The 22,115-nt window shown below is 37.3% G+C and overlaps 1 protein-coding gene across 1 annotated transcript in view; it reads right to left on the bottom strand.

The window, feature by feature from the left end:
- The window catches only part of ATRNL1 (attractin like 1), a 527,700-nt gene extending 508,030 nt beyond the window's left edge, over positions 1 to 19,670 (bottom strand). Inside the window, exon 1 of the mRNA XM_083363299.1 lies at positions 18,258 to 19,670. Coding sequence (XP_083219425.1) covers positions 18,258 to 18,544 — 287 coding nt within the window. The 5' untranslated portion in view covers positions 18,545 to 19,670. The remainder of the gene's footprint in view (positions 1 to 18,257) is intronic.
- Between the last annotated feature and the right edge of the window lie 2,445 nt (positions 19,671 to 22,115).

Raw genomic sequence — 22,115 nt, 5'->3', positions numbered from 1 at the left:
TGATAAATAAAAAAACCAATTTAAATTTAAAAAACCAATTTAAAAAAAATATCAATTATCCACCATGCTTCAAATGAATAGATAATTCAAATATTACCCATTAACTTCATGTTGAGGAGATGAACATACTTAATTCATCTCCAGCTACCTATGAAGGCAGGCTGTACCTGTAGCTTCTTGCTGAGTAAGCAATATTTTTTTACTTCTGCCAGCACAAACCATCTTTTAGTATCAATCTGCATTAAAGTCATTAAATGTACCTCAAGAATTTTCTACATTCATCCTAACTGAAAAATTGCAAACAACTGGTCAAACAGATAATGATAGCTGTGCATGCGCCTATGATTACAAGGATAGTTGCTGCAGTTCTCCTTTAGGCAAGATTACTTTTCAAAGTGGCAAAAACAATAGCTAAAATAAAATGTATAAAACTTAAAACAATATATTATTTAACTCATTTAGTCTGTCATCAACAGTATCAGTTACATATCGTGGATAAATAACTAGCTAGCTATAAGAAGCAATATATAAACAATCCTTTCATTTTTCTTCTCATTTTTGTATTAACTAATTAAAGTTAATAACTATGAAGTTAATACTTCATTACATATTCAGGCAAAAAAAGCTCTGTTGTTAAAAAGGGGTAAAATAATGTAGCAGAGGAAGTTCCTAACAAGGTCCGTACTGCAGCAATATTTTCATTCACAATGGTAGGAAAGAATAGCCACATTAAAAATACACTATTGAGCTTAGCTTTTAGCATGATTGTCACATGATTGTGTACCATTCAGAAACAAGATTTAGATGGATATTAAGAATTCATTTAACATTCTCAACTGTATAAACAGTACATGCACATGAGAAACAACAAGGACTTTCTTTCATATTTATCTATTATTTTATTTTATGTTAGGTTAAGCTTTTTTAACAGTTGTACACCAGCCAAAGTAGTTATGTAACTATAATATAAAGTGTTAAGTATCTTTAATGCTTAAAACTCACCTTTTGTAGCAAAACAGAGCACATATGTTGAATGCAGGATACAGACCCCAGGAATGGGCAATATCTGGACAACTCTGTATTGATTTGATCAATGCCTCTATGAGAGTTTCAGAATAAACTGAAGACTAAATTCTGCTGGTTATTTTCCCCACCAAAAACCAGAAGCCCCCAAAATTGAGATCTTAAGATGGAATCAAGTGAACAATAAATAGAAAAATTTAATACTGACAAAAAGGTAATAGGAACTGAACAACATAAGACAGAATTTGAAATTGGATTTTGTACAAATGATGAACATGTTATTGCAAAAATGTGTATAATGGAAGAGAAATAAATGAAGGATTACATGAAAAAATGAGCCATGTATTTTGGCTATGTTATACAGATGGATATATGGAATATGGTTAAATGGGGTGAAATGGGGTGAAATTAATATGTTAAATTTAAGAGAGATTTTTTATAAAAAGGCATTCCATCGGTATATGTCTCAAGTGTAATTAACTAAGAAGTATAAAGGCACTTCAAAATCAATGCTGAAAATGTGAAAACCAAGAAGAGACATTTTTACCATGCTTGGTAGTGGACTTGTGAAAAAGATTAATATTGAGATAAAAATTCATACATGGATACCAAAAAAATTAACATTGAGAAAAAAATGACAAATTTCTTTTATTGGGATATATGAATACCCCATTAGAAAAGTCTCATGGAAGAAATTTTATATATGGTGACTGCATTAATATTATATGCACAGCAATAGAGGAATGCTAAAATTCCCACAATGGAGGAATGAATTGTGAAGATTATAAAAATGGCAAAACTGACCTTCGGTCAGAGATAAAACAACTACTTTTATAAAACACTTGAAACCTTTTATGGATTTTTTTTTTGCTGAAAATGGGAAAAAAGTGAAGTAATGATTTATGGATTTGATGATTTAAAAAGGGATTGTAGGAATTTTTGCAGTATTAAAGAGGGAGAAGGCATAATGAGCTTAATTATGACTGTTGAAAAGAAGACTAGAAGTTGCTTTTTGTTTTTATGATTCTTTTTTCTTTAGTTTTCTTTTTTCTTTACTTTATTTTTATCCTTTTTTTTCTTTATCTTTTATTTATGCACTTTATATTTAACTTTCATATATGTAAAAACTTTCAATAAAAATTGTATGTATATGTATATTCATTCTCTTGGTAACAGGTGAATCTTTAGTAGTTGGTTAAAAATGCTGCTAGCCAGACCATTATTCTATTCTCGTTATTCTTCCATAGCAAGTAACACACATTAATCATGGAAGGCTATTGGCCAAATACCAGTCAGTGTTTTTAAAGCAGGCAAAGCTTTTATGAATAAGGTGCCTTTGTTACAATTACTTATGCTAGATCTCAGTTTGTACACTGGCTTAAGTGCCCTTCTATTTTCCCTACTTTCCTTTCCCTGTCAACAGATTATTGCCTGAGGCAGAAAAGAGTAGATTCAAATGCAACCGAAAGTCATATTATTTAATCCATTTACACGTCAAAGGACTCTTTTTTTTGCAGTTAGTGAACTAACAGAGTATGCTATTACTTAATTCAGTTTTATTTTTTTGCATGGGACAGGATTAAACTACAGCAATTCTCCACTAACTACAATGTACAGCCCCTTTGCAGCTTCTAATCTTGTTGTACATACAGACATCAGCCAACTATTTCTAAATCTGATGTAGGCATCAGTCTATTCCAACAAATATAAACTCTTCTTTGTCTGCAACAGTGAAAAACCCTACAGTTTCTTATAGAAAAATGACAAAAGTAGCACAACATGAGAAGAGGTCAGCACGGGAGCCCTTTTTCAGCAAAATCTATTTTCTTTCCAGTTCTTTCTCTAACAATTTCTTTCTTCTAGCAAAGCAGAAAGTGCAGCAGTTCCAATTTGAAGCAATACAGAGCTGTGAATAATGTCTCTGGGGACAAGCTCTGATCAATCAAGAAAATGTGTTTTCTCAAAATAATTCACCTTTCATAATAACCTGGCAATGTATTTTATCCAATGTATTCTTTAATATTTAACCTTTTTAAAACGGAACTGGGCAAAGAAATCCAGAAGACCCTGGTTTTATTCGCATCACATCTCTGTTTATCATATGCTTACTGTATGAATATTTTTCCTGTCATGTGTTTAAAACTATGTTACCCAATATAGAATAGGATATGTGGAAAAGTTGTGTTTGGGAAAAAGGTGTTCCAAATTTAAATTTTTGTAACAGTAACTGAAAATATATTCCCAAATATTGTACTAAGACTTAAATACTTGTGTATAAACTCCATTATAAAGTGAATTATAGTGTTTAATGTCACTACACACTCTTAATAAATATGACAACATAGTCTAACAACTGAGGGCTGACATTTTGCCTTCTGTAACTACTCCAATTCATTCAAAGTTAGATTCTGAGTAGGCAGGTCCAGATAAGGAGCCTGGGGCAGCTTTTGTGAGGTTATCTAAACTGAATTTGATTTTGTGACTCCCAAGAATGTGGACAGGAGTCTCCTGTCTATTATCTTCTGATCTTTCCTGGGTTGTTAAGACAGCCAGGAAGTGATCCAGAGACAGGTCCAAGGAATGATGTTATCCTTTTTGAGGGAAGGGGTGATAGGGATGGAAGAAGAAGCTGCAGCTGGTATAAAATGCAGGGTCAAGAGCAACAATGGCCCTGTGAGTCATCACTGCTACACAAGCTGCACAAGAGGTCAGCTGGCCTCTAGGTACAACTCAAGGTGCTTGTCATCACCTTTAAATAGAGCATATGGCCTAGTTATTTGAGAATCCACCTATCTCCAATGGTCTCTCTCTAACTGGCACATTTGCACAGAGTGGGTGCTTTGTATTTCCTCTCTATTAAACAGATTGTGCGACGAAGGATCATCCTCTCTGGAAGGGCATTCCCTAGAGGTACAAGTGGCACTGAATTTCCTGGGGTTTCTTAAAAACTTACTTTATCTTACAGCCCTGGACCTAATTTGTTTACTGATGTATTTGTGGAGCCCTGTTGTAGTTGTACATTTTTATTTTAGTTATTTTGATCTGGGTTGCTTGTTTATGTGTATTTATGTTCATTATTTTTATTGTTTCTGAATTTTGTTAACTGGCTAAAATCTAATAAAGGGGTTAACTATAACAAATTCAATAAATTAAATTAAAAATTAAATTAAAGGATTATACATAATTAAACTTGAATGTAATTTTAATTACAATTTGCCACATCTTATCCTCAGAAACAGTATAGATTTTATGGTTTTTAGAAGTTTGGCCAAGTGGCAATGTTTTAATATTTACATATATTACTGCAATTATTTGCACTATGCGGTTTCTGAAAATGTTTCGAGTTATAAATGTTTTGCATAGTTATTTAAGAAATATTTGAAGCTTTAAAAATAGGTAAATTTACACAGTGCTGAGATATTGTGTTAACTATGGTTTAGCCATATTTTATAACTTCTAGGCTGTAATAGTTAGGTCCATATTTTGAACTATGGCCTAGGCCAAGGAAATCATGTTATGGTTTCCAATTCTGAAATCCTTCATGTGTGTTTTAAATCCTCCATATGGTAGACATTTAAAAAGACATACAAAAAGAAAAGATGCCTATTTGTTCCAAATGCTGAAATGACTGAGATAGACTGCAAACCACAATTCAGACTGCACATTTCTAGTCACATAAGGTAAGCTCACTTGTCTATCTCCTTTCTGGACATTCTCTATGAAAAATAAATTTATAAAACTCTCAGTCATGAACACGATACAATTAATGACCTTTCTGTCTTGGGTGGCCCTGCACGGCATAGCTCATAGCTTCATTGAATTACGCAAGCCCCTTCGCCACGACAAGGCAGTAATCCATGAAGGGGAGCTATTCCACTTTAACTTAATCAAAATATATAATTCATTCTAAGTGAAAGATCATTTCTTCTGATTTAACAAAATTACAGAACTTCAAAGATTACAAGTGACATTATGGGATTTGAATCATTTTTATCATTAGAACTATATTTATCATAGAGGTAATATGGGCATTTTCACAGTTCTCGAGGAGTAAAACTAAAAGAAATGGACAGAAAACGCATAGGATAATTTTACTATAATATTTAAAGTAACTGCTTCAATTTACAAATATGGATTCTAAACCATTACATATAAATAGCAAAATTAAACAGCAGAATTTATTAAGTTGGTGGTTTAGCTGAACCGGTCATGCAGTAACACCCTAACATTTTCTATTAACCTAAGTTATATAGATATATTCTATAGGTAATTAATTTCAGAACATTTAAATTGCTACTGTTTGTTTTCTATAACCCAAAAAATCAAGCTAAATATACCAGACATGTACATAACTGAGACTTAAAGAGAGAAAAAAAAGTAGGTCATTCTATACTTCCTCAGAATTAGGTCAAAATTTTAACGTCATTCGCAAGAGATAAGGATTTTAATATTTTTTGTGGACTTTATCATTTTCTCTCTTTTTATTGTAGAATAAAGCCGTAAGACTGAATAACTCCCCAGAACATATGCATTTGAAAATCTGATAGACTACTTTTAATTTTAAATGATAGTTAAATGAATACTGTATTACAAAATAAAAATTACTGGACAATTTTGCAAATATTATTTGCATAAGAATATTAAGCATTTATCAATCTTAAGCTCTTCAAATACTATAGTAATTTTGTTTGCCATTCTAAGATTTTGAGAAGTATGTGACAATGTAAAATTATCTATTTTCCACAGTTTCCTCTGAAGAAAATTACTGACCAAGCAAATATACTGTAGCCCAATAATTGTCATCTATTACACAAGCTTTACCACTGTAAAAGATGAGTAGGTGTTATTTAAAAACAACAACAACAGAAGCTAAAATAAATATACTATTTATTTTTAGGAGCTAATACTATTTAGTATTAGGAGCTTAAAAGCTCTGTAGACAAATTAAAGCATCTGAGTTTTGGATCACATTCAACATTATGTATCAGTCTTTTATAACATTTTTAGGGAAAGGAAAGAGAACCATACTGAAATACTAGAACACCTGCAGAAATCTCAATTGTTTTTAATTAATAAGTTTATTAAATCAAACTAGAAACCTAAACTGTGTCAATTCAGGAGAGTATGCTTGACTAATCCTAATATACTGATTGGTAATTTTGTGATAGTAATCTATACTACTCTTTCATAGTAGGAATCCAATATAGCAAACATTCCAACAATGTTCCAGTTCAATTACATACATATAGCCATATCCAGAAATGGATATCCTGTATATTCAATTATTTACAGAATCTGAAACGTTAGAAGTAAATCAGATCTGTACTCATAGGAAAATACTGCCTGCTCGACATGCATTTTTCAATTCACATCCATGCAATTATTGTTCTTTATGTACTTGAATATTATTTATGTTGAATAAGTATATGTAGAATTGTAATTTCTATTTGCTATAATGATATTATGCTTTTCTTTCTCATGTTGCACTTTTTTCATTTTAAATATTTTTAAGTGCAGCTTTTGTATGTATTTGCATTTATGAAACTTACCTCTTTGTTTTGTCTTTGTTTTTCTGCAACTATTACTTTAAGGGTTTTCCAAAGTGATTAGTATTGACCCCAAGGACTATCCAAAAGGTTGTTGTGATTATTATTATTCAAGTACCATTACTTAAAAGTTAAATTTATTAAAGTATTTTCATTTAATAAATATTTGGGGTTTAATGAACAATCTGAAACTTCATGAAGGGGTCAATGAGCTGAAGAGTTTGGAGAACCTTGCTTTAAAGTAAAGGTTTTTTTACAAGGCAAACTGTAGGCAAACAGCCCAACTTTCAAAGCCTGCTTTTTCTTGCACGTAAGATTACTACTGCATCATGCAATAATAAATAAATGCTGTGCTTCTATCTTGGTGCAAACTGTCATGCATAATTACACGTGGCTAGAAGTGAACCATTGCTTAAATAATTAATTTTAAGCTCACTTAAGCATTGTATTAGTTATAATAACATGACCAGAAACTTCATACAGTAAATATGACCAATGATTTGCTTTCTTTCTTCAGAGGATTGTTAGTAATCTTAAACTAAAAGACGACGCTTATATCATAAACTCCAGTGCTTTTTTCTTTATTCCGTTCAGGGGCTGTAATTATGTTATCCCCCCCCCCCCGCATTTTTCCACTAATTTGCAACGAGGATAAATTATTTTTTATTTATTTATTTATTTTAATTCCATTTATATCCCGCCCTTCTCCGAAAATTACAGCAATAGTAATTAGAATTTGCACTAGCATAGAGCACAGATTTGATCAAATCTTTTAACTGACCCAGAATGTCAAAGGAAATTATTAAATCAGGTGGATTTCTACTGATTATACATATTGATTTAAAATATCAAAATGAATCACCTTAATTCACTTTATTAATAGAGATCAAATTTATATATCAAATTGAAGACGATCGATAGCCTTCTATCAGACAATAAGAATAAATTGCAACTTTGGCAAAGTTACAGTATATAGAGTAAATTCATGCATCATTTTCTGGGGAGAGGCGGGTGGACTTCATTTTAACACTGCTTACTCTTAGCCTGTTTATAATAAATCATGAGTGGCTAAGTTTTTGCCAATAATACCAGATTGTTTTGTTGACTCAATATCCCATTTAAAGAAATGGATATTAAAGACCTCCGAAAGAATCTCTCTGAAATAAGGACATTAAAATGGCAAATTCAGTTAGTTCCAGATGTAAAATGATGTGCATACTTGTAAAAAGTTTACATGAATGAGTGAGCAATGGCTAACAAAACGGGATCTCTGGATCGGAATATATAGTTGAATGGAACATGGTCCCAGTATGTGACTGCTATGAAAAGAGAAACTCGATGAAAGAAAATTGACTCCATCAGCCACTGGGATACTCTCCAGGTTGTGCATGTATTCACCGCTTGACAATGTAACCCACTGTGCAACTGCTATGAACAAAGTAAATCCCATGCTAGGAATCATTAGAGAAGCAATAAAAAAATAAAACTGCCAAAGGCATAGCACAACCACAAACTACATTATGCTTCTAGAAAAGGTGCTGAATAACATTAAGGCTGGATTTCTACAGGGACATTTATGGGACTTTGTACTTTAACAAAAAAAGAACTCAACGTGACATTGGGAATATGATATAAAGACACATCACATGCAGACTGTGGATAAAGGAAGTGATTTTTCTCCACATCTCAAAATATTTAGAGTTAGAGACAATATGGAAAGTTTAGAAAAAATGAAAGTACTTGTTTGCCAAACTTATTTTTTATCACAAAATATAATTGTGCCCATCAATCTGAGAGACGCTAAAAACTCAATTGAAAACTCAAGAGAATAAGATTAATTGTGGCTACTGGAGATGGCTGACATGTATTATTTTTGTATCAATGGTTTCTCAATACCATTTGGGGAGGGATGCAATTACGTCTTGTGGATCTAACAGCAATAACAATATTGAGAATCATCAATATGCTGATGAACACAGGTTTACATCTCTATCTCCAAGTGATGTTGGGGCTACCCTTTCTCAATGCCTGCAGGCTAGATGGGGACAACAGGCTTCAGCTGACCCCTGGTAAGATGGAATCGCTATGTGTGCAAGGAACCTCAATTGTTTAGCACAGGGCTTTTCAACCTTTCACCCATTGTAACACTTTTAGGATATGGCAACATCCAAGTACCACCAGTCACCTAGCAAGGTGTCAAAAACTTGATGACCAAAAAAAAAAGGGAGGAAAAGTGATGAAGTACAGGTAGTCCTCGACTTACAACAGTTCGCTTAGTGACTGTTCGAAGTTACAATGGCACTGAAAAAGTGCCCCCCAAGCCACAGCCGAGCAAGATACCTGCCTGCCCACCTGGTGGCGCTCTTCCTCCTGTCCAAGGTTTTCATTGTTGTGAGCATTTCTGTTGAGGATCGGCAGAAGGGGTGGGGTGGGGGGTGTTTGGTTTTTATTCCCCCCCCCTTCTGCTGGGTGGTTGCAGCAGGTTTTGGTCACTTCACATGACCCTGCGACACTGTGCCCGTCATAAATATGAATCAGTTGCCAAGCATCTGAATGGAAATCACAAGCCCCTGGAGATGCTGCAACATTCCAGCTGATTGGCGCTTCTTCTGGCCTCAGAAGCGCCAGGATCAGTACCAAGCTCCAGATGGAGCCTGGCGCAGATCCTGGTGCTTCCACTGAGCCCTGGCAGCTCTGCAGCTCCAGCCATCTCTCGCTCAGGCTTGTGCGGTGCTGCCACCAGTTCAGCTCATTCCCCTCCCCCACTACCATTTTTCTAGCATGGTCCCGTACCACCTGCCAAGTGCCAATGTACCACAGGTGGTACCCATACCACTGATTGAAAAGCTCTGGTTTAGCATCTTTAGTGCTGGACGGGTTGCACAATCCTAGACAATCCCAGTGTGCAAACTGGGTATTCTCTTGGACTTGCAACTCCTTTTCAAAGAGCAGGTATCAGTCATGGATAGGAAAGCCTTTGCATAATTTTGTGTTATCCTTCAGTTGTGCCCTTATATGAGCTGTGAGGTCTACACTCTTGCCATAGTCATCTCTCAGTTGGATATCTATAATACACTGTACGTGGGGCTGCCCTTGAAGAGTATTTGGAAGCTATAATGCTGCAGAATGTACTACTTGCACAATTCTGGAGGACCTGGGTGAAACATATAACACCACTGTTGTGCAAGCTGCATTGCTTATCAGTTTGCTTTCAGGCGTTGGTTCTTATAAAGCCCTATGCCATGGGTCCAGGGTATCTGAGGAGCTATCTCATCCCAATGGGACTAGCCCACCCACTTGTGCCTGCTACAGACCCCATTTGCTAAGGAATTCTAGTTAGTAGGAGAAGAGACTTTTCTGCTGTGGCCCTGATTCTGTGGATTAGAACACTCTATCACCAGAGCTGAGAACTGGTCCCACACTTTTGGCCTTCCAACCAGAACTTGGTTTTGCTGGTTGGCTTGGGTCTCTGAGGGAAGCGCTTATCACTGGACATGGTTGACAGGTAGGAAGACCTCGTCACTCTTGGTTCTGTTTTTTTTTTGCACAGCTTTAAATTTTTAATTTGCATAGTTTTAATATTTTAATTGCTTTTATAGTTATCTTTTTATGATCTGTAAGCCACCCAGAGTGGCCTTATTAGGGAGATGGGTGGCATATAAATTTAAAAAGTAAAATAAATAATGGTAGCTATCCCATTTGAATACTGGTTAGATGAAGAGATTACTTTTAGAATGAGTTCAGATTAGTTTTTTTAACTGTATACCCATCTTCAGTTTGTATGTTACCTTTAGCAAAAAGATCTTACTGTCAAGCAAGAACATCCAATGTTATTTTTTAATCGAAGCTACAACAATAGCAAATTAAACAGTGAATTAATAAGTTATGTTTTAACGGTTAATTCTTTGACCAAATGAGTAAATATCTTGAACTTTATTTCACTGCAGGTGCATAATTGTGACAAATCTGAACAATTTGAACAATTTCTTTAGCTAGAAAACAAGGAACGATGCAGTAAGGCTATGATCTTCTTTACATTTAGTGGAAAATAAGCTACAGCAAACTTTCTTCTTGTTACATGTATATGTAGGTGCAGGATTTCAGTGTAATTCCAAACATCTCTCAGATCTTATAACCCAACAAAACCTGTTAAACATCCCTTTAAAACTCTATCTGGTACTTGAGCAGACAGAATATGCCTCCAAGAAAGAAAGCATGTGCAATGATTTTAGAGAGTTGATGACTTCTTTGGGAAATTCTCTTGCATTTTGCAGTTGTCTATAATATGGCTATTATATTCTATGGTAAGGCTTCCGAGTAGAATCACCAAACCTGATTTAGGATGAAGCACTGATGTAGGTCATATCCTGGTAGTAGGATATACATTCTTAAATAAGAATTCCTTTGCCGATGAGACTAAGTAGCTTTCAAATAATAATTTTAAAAACTCTATATTTATACATAAACAAAAGGCTCATTGGACTATCCTATCATGTACTCTCATAAATCCACTGGGAACAGATTTGCAGGCATAGCTAATTGAATAGAGAAAACAAAGAAACCAGTTTCATTACATCTAAAAAAGGGAAAGGACCTAAAAAGTACAGCCAAGGGAAAGCCAAATAAGTCTTCCACCTAGACTGGCCAATTCTTGAGCAAATCATGAATGAGTTTGGCTTTACTTCAGGTGGATTTAGCATGACAAAGGAGCAGTTTCTGAGAATGGAAGACAGTGCAACCCACTCCTGCAGTTCCAAGAATTATCATGACTGTCAGAAGGCAGAACAGCATGTGCCTTTCTATCTTTCTTTCTTTATAACCACATACTGCTTTGCCAAAGCCAAAGCTGCCTTTATAATATCAATTTGAACATAAATTGTTTTAAAGAATATTTGTATTTGGGAGTCTGTTTATAAATGTGAGAGAATGTGGATGTGTACACATGAAAGAAGAGATGGGATGCTTAAACAGAAAACTATTTCATTGTGTAAGTGGGACAAAAATGTACAGGTAGCCCTTGACTTACGATCACAGTTGAGCCCAAAACGTCTATTGTTAAGTGAAACATTTGTTAAGGGGCATTTGTTTGCCCCATTTTGCAACCTTTCTTGCCACACTTGCCATTCTGCAGTTGTTAAGTTAGTAACCCGGTTGTTAAAGTGAATCTGGCTTCCCCATTGACTTTGCTTGTCAGAAAGTTGCAAAAGGTGATCACCCCAAAATACTACAATAGTCATAAATATGAATCAGTTGCCAAGCTTCTGAATTTTGATCACATGACCATGAGGACATGGCAACAGTCGTGTGAAAAACTTTTTTCAGTGCCATTGTAATTTCAATTGGTCACTAAATGAACTGTTGTAATTTGAGGACTACCTCTATAAGGAAAAAGCATGAGGGTAGTATTGTTGTGATTCAGGGTCAGCCTGTGGGTTCGGCAGTTGGGTTGGATGACTCAGAGGAGGAGGGGGGTGTTGAAGAGCTTGCTGAGGGGGTTGGAGAGCTTGCTGATGAGAGCCCTCAGCCAGGCCCCTCCCACCTGGTCACGACGGAGACCCAGCTGTGTGAGCCTGACAGCGTGAATGAAGATGACCCACAGCTGGCCCTGTTCAAGGATGCCCGACGCAGGGGGCAGTCAATCAGGAGTAAACAGAGGAAGGCAATGGGGCACCTCGGAAGGAGGCAAAGAGAAGCCACGCCCTGAACTGTATAAAAGGGGAATGCGTGGGAGGGCTGGTTTGCTGAAGGCAACCGCTTGAATAGCTCCTGTTTCATGGTTCGTGTCTTGTTTGCTTTTGTATCCATAAATTTGGTAGGCTTAGTTCCAGCCTCTTGCCTTCTTGTAAAAGGGGTTGTCCCTGCCTTTTCTGCAGGGCCGGTAGCAGGCTGGTACAGAACAAGTATGAAGGGAGAAGTGAGTAGAATGCTTGTAGCCCAGCCCCCCCCCACAAACCAAAGTTAGATCTAATCCATCTTTTTGAATCTTCTTTATTGCCGAGTTAAGAATGATGCCTGTTTGGTATCATCAGTACACTTTTAACCCCAAGCTGGTCAAGTGAGTCCACTGAGGTTCTGTCATGTTGCTTGAATACTGTACAGACCTAGATGGGGAAGAACTATTTCCATTTCAATTCTACCAAGACCATGCTGCTATAAGTCTTCAAGCCATCTGTTTCTGTGGATAGTGCATTTTGCCTTGGATAGGGTAGCACAGTGGTGGCGAACCTATGGTACGCGTGCCAGAGGCGGCACTCAGAGCCCTCTCTGTGGGCACGCACGTCGCCCCAGCCCTGCCTCCCCCCACAGCCCCCCTTCTCACCAGCAGCCCCCCCTGGAGGAGAGTCACCCCCAAGCACAGCCCATGTGGAGCAGTGCAGCCAAGAACATGGCAGCCGAGCAGCGGGGACAAGACTTCACCCTCGCACCCACTGCACGCAAGTTGATGCTGCAGGGTGTGGGTGGAGGGTGTGGCTGCCATGGCGCTGCTGGGCCACCTGGGTGATCTGTGGCAGGCCGTGGAGGCGGTGGGCAGCCCCGCGGACGGGCAGGGCAGTTTTTGGGCACTAGGTCTCTAAAAGGTTCGCCATCACTGGGGTAGTATATCCCCACTGAAGAGTGGTTTGTAATCTAGGGATCTTCATAGATAATGTGACATGCCACTAGATTTTTTTCAACTGGAAGCTAATAGTCTTAATTATATGGAAGCTCATTCAAATTACATTTATCTGTGGGATACCAAAAGAAATGTAATGACTGTCATTAATCCAGGGTCATCCTGTAATGGCTCCCATTAATCCAGGGTCAAACCATCATATCAAGAGCAGTCAAAAGTAAACATTCTCTCCTAACATCTCTTCTGTGAAACTACTTACCCTTATAAATAAGAACAACATCCTGCATTTAGAAAACTATTGAAAATTTGGATATTCAATCAAGGAGGTTTTCAGGGAAGAAGTTGGTATCTTGGATATATACGATGCTACCTATTGTGACTTTAAAATTTGATTGATTTATGGTTATGTAAGATTGATATATGTTATATACACTGTATTTTCATTCATCTCTCATAGAGTCCTAACTAAAGCAGACTCATATTTGTAATAAATATGTACAGCTTCACATACTTTAATAACATAGAAAACATCCTTGCAAAAATCTGGTCGAGAAAACCTTTACAAAATTGGCCCATTTCCTTTACAAAAAAAGATAAAATAGCTTTTGTTATTGGATAGCTTAAAATATAATTAATACTTTCTTCACTGAAAGTTTGCCAATTTGAAAACAAAGATATTTTATGTGCATTTTTTGAAACAAAAGCACTATCTCATAGATTTGGTCTGCTTAATAAAGGGATAAATGTGACAATTATCAGATTGCCCTCAAAGGCATTGTGTTTTAACTTATTTTAGCATCCATAATGTACCACTCTATGCCATTGGTACATTTTCTGCACTCAAGAATATATAGAAAGAATATTCAAGTAAAAGTTGTACATAAAACAATCCTTTCATTCTATATAGCTTTTTTAAATGCTGTAAATAAGGTAGTCCTCAACTTATGACCACAGTTGAGCCCAACATATCTATTGCTAAGTGAGATATTTGTTAGCTGAGTTTTGCCCCATTTTAAGACCTTTCTTGCCACAGTTGTTAAGTGAATCATGCAGTTGTTAAGATAGTAACATGGTTGTTAAGTGAATCTGGCTTCCCCATTGACTGTACTTGTCAGAAGGTGATCACATGACCCCAGGACAATGCAACGTCATAAGTATGAGTCAGTTGCCAAGCATTTGAATTTTGATCACGTGACAATAAGGATGCTGCAACAGTTGTAAGTGTGGAAAATGGGCATAAGTCACTTTTTCCAGTGCCATTGTAACTTTGAATGGTCTAAATGAACTAAATGAAGTCGAGGACTACCTGTACTATTGAATTTGAAATGATAAGTCTTTTACCAAAATTTTTGCATCTTTACTAATATTTTGAATACTCTATTCTGGGAAAGTAGTTGAGAGTAGAGAGCCATATGGATCCTTGGGCAGTCTAAAAAGCAAATTTAAAATAAGAAGTAAACAGTTTATTAGGACTAAATTTGCACATCCTTTGGACACTGAAGAGTCATTTTACAGAGGAGATAAGTGACATAAAAATAATAATGAATAAAATAATGTACTTGCAAAAACGAAATATGTTTTCTAAGTCCAAATTGACTGGAGTTAAAAACCTTTATAATATTCACCAGAACTTGAAGATTTATATTTATTTTTAATATTAGTCTCATAAGTCAGTTTCAAAATTTAACTTTTCCCTTTTCCTCACTCCAAGTCAAAATTTCATGATGATTTCTTCATTAAGTTTTGACAGAGTTATCTTTGACATTTCAAGGTAAAAGGGAATGATTAAAAAGTAGCATGTTAATAAACAGTGAAATTTGTTCAAAAAAGCAGGTAGAAAACTCTTAAAAGAACCTGAATTGCTTCTTTTTTATCACTTAACATTTTCTCTCTCAGAGCATCTTTCAAAGAATAATTTTATTTATTAACAAATTCCCTGTAGAGGAAATGACACATTTCCATTGAATCAATTAACTTTGACACATGCTTATCAAGATTGATCAATCATGGCTGATAAGTCTGCTAAGCTATTTTTCAACTTAAAAAACCCCTGACACACTCAATTGCCCAGATTGATTATCAATATTGAGTATCAATACCAGTAGTGTTTGCCAATATCAATCACTCACTTCACAATGATCTAAGCTAATTACATACCCCTTTATATTTGAGAATAAAAAATATGAGATTCTCATATTGAATCCATTGACAAATTATAGAATCCAAGCCTTAAATTAAATGATTTGAAATGCTATTAAACTGTATATACTATCCATCAAAATGAAAGGTTCACAATATTTATATTTTCAAAAATAAAAAATAGGACATTTTAAAATCCACTTTAAAATACCTACGTTTGGGTATGGTATGTTTAATGCATTTACAACAAAACATTTTCCCAATTAGACCATTTTGTTTATTCTATATCCATAGCATAGTTTAAATGTCCTAAATCTCAGTATCCTGTATTCCATCCCCAAGAAGGCTCTTTGCAGTCTGATAACCTTGTTAAGTTGTACAAGCTAGGATATAGAGGTAATCTTTGTAACGGTAGCAAAAGTAATCTTCACAAGGTGGTTTATTCACCCTAACTCACTGCTTCCACAAAATCTGTCTATGACTTGCATACTTTCATACTACAGTTAAGCTAAGTTATTTATCATTCTTAGAGAAATTATTCATGCAAGTTAAATCAACTGTTCAGCATGCAGTCATTTTAGTACAGTATATATATTAACCTTCTTGATATTCAGACAAGTTCAAATTTTAGATATATGTTCTTCAGATTAGATTGCTTTCAGAGAGCAGCATAGTAAGAAACACAGGTCACAGTAGCAAAGCTCTATAAAAATGTACATCAAAATGATGTTTTTATAAATAGAAACATTGATATAAAACTCCAAATGCCATATAATAACAGCCACCTCCAAAAATAACTCCACACTGGATAGTCTTTGGAACTCTCAAATATTAAACAAAAAACTGTTAATTAAATGGGGGGGAAGGGGGGAAAGGCTTGAGGTTGACACCATGAGTCACAGTTTTTAACTGAAATAAGGAAGTAACTTAATTCAGAGTAGGCTTCTCAAGATGCTGCAATGATTTCAAATTGCCCCTGAAATTCTCAGAACAAAACTCATTTTTAAGTGGCAAATAAATATTATATATGACATCTTAAATATAGACTAAATCATGTCTGTATCCATTTACCAATCACAATATTTTGCTAAACATGAGTAACAGGTGACTTCAATATTATCAGATGGAAAAAAGCCATCCTTTATTAAGTCACTTCAAACTGCTATGAAATTAACTTAAGGAATTTAAGATTGATAAGAGATGAACAATTCTATAAACATTATGTGATTTTGCTGAATAAGCATTCATCTCAATAAGTTTTTTCCTTTTGTTGTTGCGAAGTGTTTCCAAATCTATTGTTCAATTGGTTCACATGCTCTCCTTTTAAATACATACGTGTAAGGATCAATTATTTTCTTCTTTTGCCAATGCCCTAAATTTCTTATTTCAAAGACTTTTGCTATTTCGCAAAAAACACTGAACATGGTCAGATTATCCTAAGGCTTTGATAGGAGGAAATCTTCATTGTTATCTACAAGTAAACTTGATCTAATATTCACACTGACAGTTTCAATATTGTATGTGGCAAATATAGGAAAGAAGAAAATACCATCAAGAGGTGTAGATAACGGCATTAAATATGTTTAAGGACATTTTCATTATCTTCTAAGTTGTACACATATTATGGCAGGAATTTCTGTAATTAGTACCAGAAATAAAAAATATACATCTAACATTCATATATAAGATAATCTTTTTCAGGAATCATATTAGAATCAGCAGTTGGATGTTCTGAGTGCTACTGAAGATTTATCTTAAAAAGTTAAAAACATACATTTGTTTTAATTCTCATATAGCTAAAATTTTGGTTTTCCTCAGGGAAAAAAATTAGGAAAGCAGATTTTCACTGTTTGTTAGATGTGGCTTCTATTTATCACATTGGTGTCACATTCTATTAAGGTTTAGGCCTCTGTTAGGTGTCCAACAATAAGTATACTTCCTTTTACAAATCACTAAACAAAAAAGCATGGAGTAACAAACTAATTTGCATAATGTTACACCTCAGGCCATAAGGACTGGGGACAATTTACATTCTCAAACTTTATTTGGTAACTTTATTTGTAAACTAATCTCCAACTTGATGTCTCTAAATATTTTGAACTGGCTATCAGTGCTAACCAGTATGTCAAGGAGAAATCATTTACTACAAATGCAGAAGACAGTCACAGGATTTCAATATTTGATGTCAATCCTCCTTCGCTAAACCTTTGGATCACATTCAGTTTTAAGAGACAAATTTCTCAGATTGCTGATTACACCAATCACTATTTAGAAAATCCATTACATAATAAACAAAACCATTGATTTTATGGGACATTTCTGATTTAATAGTCTGCACCTTTGTCTGAGAGTTATTTAATTTTTAAATACAATTTTTAAATTTTACTGCAAGTTTTTAAAACAAGAAAGGTTAATTGATCATAATAAACAGTAAGAAGGAAAAAAGAAAAATAAAAGAGAAAGTTAAAGTGCAAAAAGAAAAGTAGAAAAACAGAAGAAAGATATGAAGTGGCTTCCAATCTTTTCAGCAATTAGAAAAATACTAGATTTATCTCTTTCCCTAAAGTTACATCATGACCGTTTCTATAATCTACCCTAGGTACTTCATCAAACCAATATATCACAGGTTGATTTTTTCCCCATCCTACGCAAAAAGTTCATGAAGGGTTTCCAGTCAGCAAAAAGCATAAATTGTCTAAAATGTTATTTAATATTTAAAAAGCACTGTTCTAAAAAAATAATAATACACTAACTTCTTTTGTTAACTTAGAACAGAAGATGACCTCGCAGGATTATAGGAACAACCACCAATATTATATTATATTCTTAAAATCTGCAATGTGATCTGGGCAGTCCTGGCTCATATTTTCTGTTTTGTTGTCAACTAGCTCTAGAAAGGAATGCCATAAAAAAAAGGATAGCATAGAAACACTTACTTGAACCTGCCTTGGCAATGCTGGCACTGATCTCCCACCCAGCCCTGATCACAGAGGCAGCTGGAATTGACACATCGGCCAGAAAAGCAGGAGGTTCTTTCACAAGTCTTGGACTGGGAAACTTGGGCGTACAACACCAGGTAGAGAATTCCATAAAAAAGCAGCCAGTTGTTTATATCCATGAAGGTAGCAAAGCAGCAGGAGGAACAAGAAAAAGGTCTCCAGGCTCCCAAGATTACAGGAGGGCCTTCTATTCTGCGCAGGACTTTTCCCAACAGATCCAGCATCTTTGCCCACAAAGCACATCCGCAACCGGCCTGCCTGATTTGAACCGCGACGGGAGCAGGAAGGCTGATTAATCCAGTCGCTCGGGCAGGTTGAAGTAGGAGGAAAGCCGCCCCACGCACATCACTCAAATCAGAAAAGAGGCGCTTTTTAAATAGGCTGAAGAAACGGGATGCCGGGAAGGGGCTGGAAGACTCCTGAAGATAGTTAAATAGGAAAGCGAGAAGCTTCCTTCCCCACGCTTCTCACACCACCTCTGCCGGCTTCTTCGGGTTCAACGGCGGCGACCAAGCTTCCCGCCTCCTCTTCCTCGTCGTCCTTAGGGCTCATTGCCCTGACTTTCCATGAGCAGAGGCTTCTCTCCTGCCCTCGCCGCTTTTCTTCTCATGCCCCCTTTTCCCGTCCCCCGGTTCTCCCCGCGCCCGCAAAAAACCCCCTCCTCCGCCTGCTGGAGTCCGACTCTGGCAGCGGCAGCAGGAGCAAAGCAGCAAGCAGCAACGGGAGAGGCAAGGAGGGCAGCGGGAGGGGATGCTGGCTTTCAAGGCAGGAGGGCGCCGGGCGAGACCAGCGTGAAAATTTCCTCCTCTCCCAGCATCCCAGAGCAGCGGGCCGGAGGCGGGAGGGGAGGGAAGCGGCGGCGGCGGCGGCTTCGGGTTTTTCTCCCGCCGTGCAAGCGAGGGTGGGAAGGGCGGGCGAGAGTTAAAAGCCTCCGTCTGTCCCAGCTGACACTTTGAAAGCAGCCATTTTTAAAAGGCTAATTTGTAAGCTGCTTTCTCAGGCTGGCTGGGGCCCGAATCCCTCCTCTTCCTCCTTCTCCCGCTCCGCCGGGCTGATTAGAGCCGTCCCTTTCTTTTGGACTACCAGGCAGGCCCCGCCTCGGCCGGAGAGAAGAACGGCGGCGGCGGCGGCGGCGGCTCCCCTCCTCTGGAGGAAGCCCCGCAGCCAGGAAAAAGACACTCGGCGGCTTCAGGAGCCTGGTTGCTGGAGCAACTGCCCTGCAAAGGATGGGGAGGCACCGAGGCTCCCTTCCATTTCTGAGCCCTGTCGAAAGCGAAGGGAGCCGCGTTTCCTTCCCGCCCCGCAAAAGTTCCCGCCCGGCTCTCTGGCCGCCTCAAAATCGAAAGGAAAGTCTCCCCTCCGTCTTTGGAATGGCAACGCCGCCGCCGGCTGCTCGCTTCAGCCACTCCGCCAGCTTTGCAGGGCAGCTCTAGCAAGAAACTACTACACAAAGAAGAGCTGAGCATGTGCGGCAGCCGAGGAGCCCCCCCTTAAAGGCGCAGCGCGGCGCGGCGCAGCGCCTGTCTCCATTGCATCACTTGGAGCAGGGGTCTTCAAACTTGGCCCTTTTATGACTTGTGGACTTCAACTCCCAGAATTCCTCAGCCAGCAAAGCTGGCTGAGGAATTCTGGGAGTTGAAGTCCACAAGTCATAAAAGGGCCAAGTTTGAAGACCCCTGACTTGGAGCGTGACCCGCGCGGAGGAGAAGCGCTGGATCTGCCGGGGGAAGGAGGCGAGCGAGCACGCGCAGCGGGGGCCGAGGTTCGTTCTCTTTTCCGCAGGAGACGAGGCGAGTTCCCGAACTTTATGGGCAAAACCAAAGCCCGAGACCGGAAGCCATTTCCAGACGTTGCTTTGGGAAACGCCGTGGCTCGTTGCGGCAAAATTTCCAACAGAAGGGACACAGCTGTCAGCAATCAACATTGTTCCGAAGGCTTGTGTTTTTTTCCTATGGCTACCACTTTTTTCCTCTAGTCATGGAACTTTATAGTACAGGTGGTCCTCGACTTACAACCGTTTCTTTAGTAACTGCTCAAAGTTACAACAGTACCGAGAAGAGTGACTTCAAACCGGTCTTTTCACGCTTCACTACTATTGTGACATCCCCGTGGTCATGTGACGAAAATTCTGCTGTTGGGCAACTGGCATGTATTTATGAGGGTCCTGAGGTCATGTGATCACCTTTTACAACCTGACGAGCAAGGTCACTGGAAAAGCCAGATTACCTTTGCAACCATGTAACCGTAACTAACTTCACAACTGCAGTGATTCACTTAACTGGCAAGACAGGTTGTAAAGTAGGGCAAAACTCACTTAATAACTGCAATATAAATTTGGGGCTCATTTGTCTTCATAAGCCAAGAGCTACCTGTATAAGTATTTACAACTAGTGGAGCTTACTGTGGCCATTATGCCACCTTCATTTTTTTTTTTTTGCTTTTTATGTTTCAGTAGGGTTCAGTTTTGTAATATTTGTAATGAAGATGCTGAACAAAAAATGATCCACCTTAATTCTGCTTCTACTCCATTATGCTAGAAACATAATTTTTCTGCAAAGCTTTCTGAGCTAAGCATTCTGTTTGTTAGTGCCAATGGTAGTAGTAGATAGTGTATATAGAACTTTTTTGACAGCGATTTGAAACATGTTAAGGTTGGCTCCATGAGCGTAAGTGTATTCAGAATTTGCTTCTTAAAATCAGCTTTCCATCTCTTTCAAGATTTTTATTTCATTTCATTTCATTTTCTTATACTGGTCAGAGCATAAAATAAGATGCAGAAATTGCTGAATACTAGGGAAAAAAGTTATGCTGAACCCCTAATGGCAGCATTTCCTTTCTAATGAAACAACTGATGGCCTTCCATAGGTTTTTTTGTCCTGTTAATGTTATGCTGCAGTGGCCATCTCACATTGAGTTGTGTGTTTTTTTACAAGTATGGCCATATAATGTAGAGATGGATTTTATGCAAAACTCCACGTAATCCCAAAGGGTTCACATACTTTTCTTGCAACTGTATATGAAGCCCTCTTTATGTCATCATATAACAATGGTATCATAAAATTGGATATCCACATTACAAATTCCTTTCATGTTTCTGTTGCAGCTATCTGCCAAATAGTTGTTCAGGTTTTCATGTCTCATAAGCATTCCAACTATATTTTCTTTCAGCTTTGCTGCAGAATCCCCTTCAACACAACACAACAGCATTTTGAAACAAACCATCCAACACTTGGGGCAGTAATGCATAAATGGAAGAGAATCTGACATTATTAAGCAATTCTGCAAGTTCCTCTTGGCTTCCCTGAACTGCTTTCTCTATCATCTTCTTAGAATCCATCTGGAACATCTTGTAAGTTAAAAATAATGTTCAGTGAAGAAACACATTGGAAGATAGTTTAGTCAAAACTACTTGTCTCCAAAAATCTTAAATGAGAGGCACCAAACAGATTCTAATTTGATTGCAGCAGAGGGAAAAAGCACAGAAGAGTAAAAGCAACCATGTCGTTATCATTCAGCTAGTTAGTTGCTTAAAACCGAAATTAAACAGCTGCTGAAATTGAGTAGATAACTTTCTCCTTTTTGGCATATTAGAATACAGTTTCTGAACAGAAGTTCTCCTTGTTTTAGGTTTTATAATCTTCAGTGTCTTACTGAAGTAGGCATCAAAGGTCAAAGCTTAAATTTTATCTTTTGATGACAAATCTTCCATTATAACGTACAAAATAATGGGAAATATTCCCAGTCACATATCAATTCCTCATTCATATTTGAATGAGGGGAATTTATATTTCTTTG

This window comes from Vipera ursinii, assembly GCF_947247035.1.
Source record: "Vipera ursinii genome assembly, chromosome: 5".
Taxonomy (NCBI): domain Eukaryota; kingdom Metazoa; phylum Chordata; class Lepidosauria; order Squamata; family Viperidae; genus Vipera; species Vipera ursinii.
Note: the sequence above shows the minus strand (reverse complement) of the source record. Positions and strands in the feature narration are given on the sequence as shown.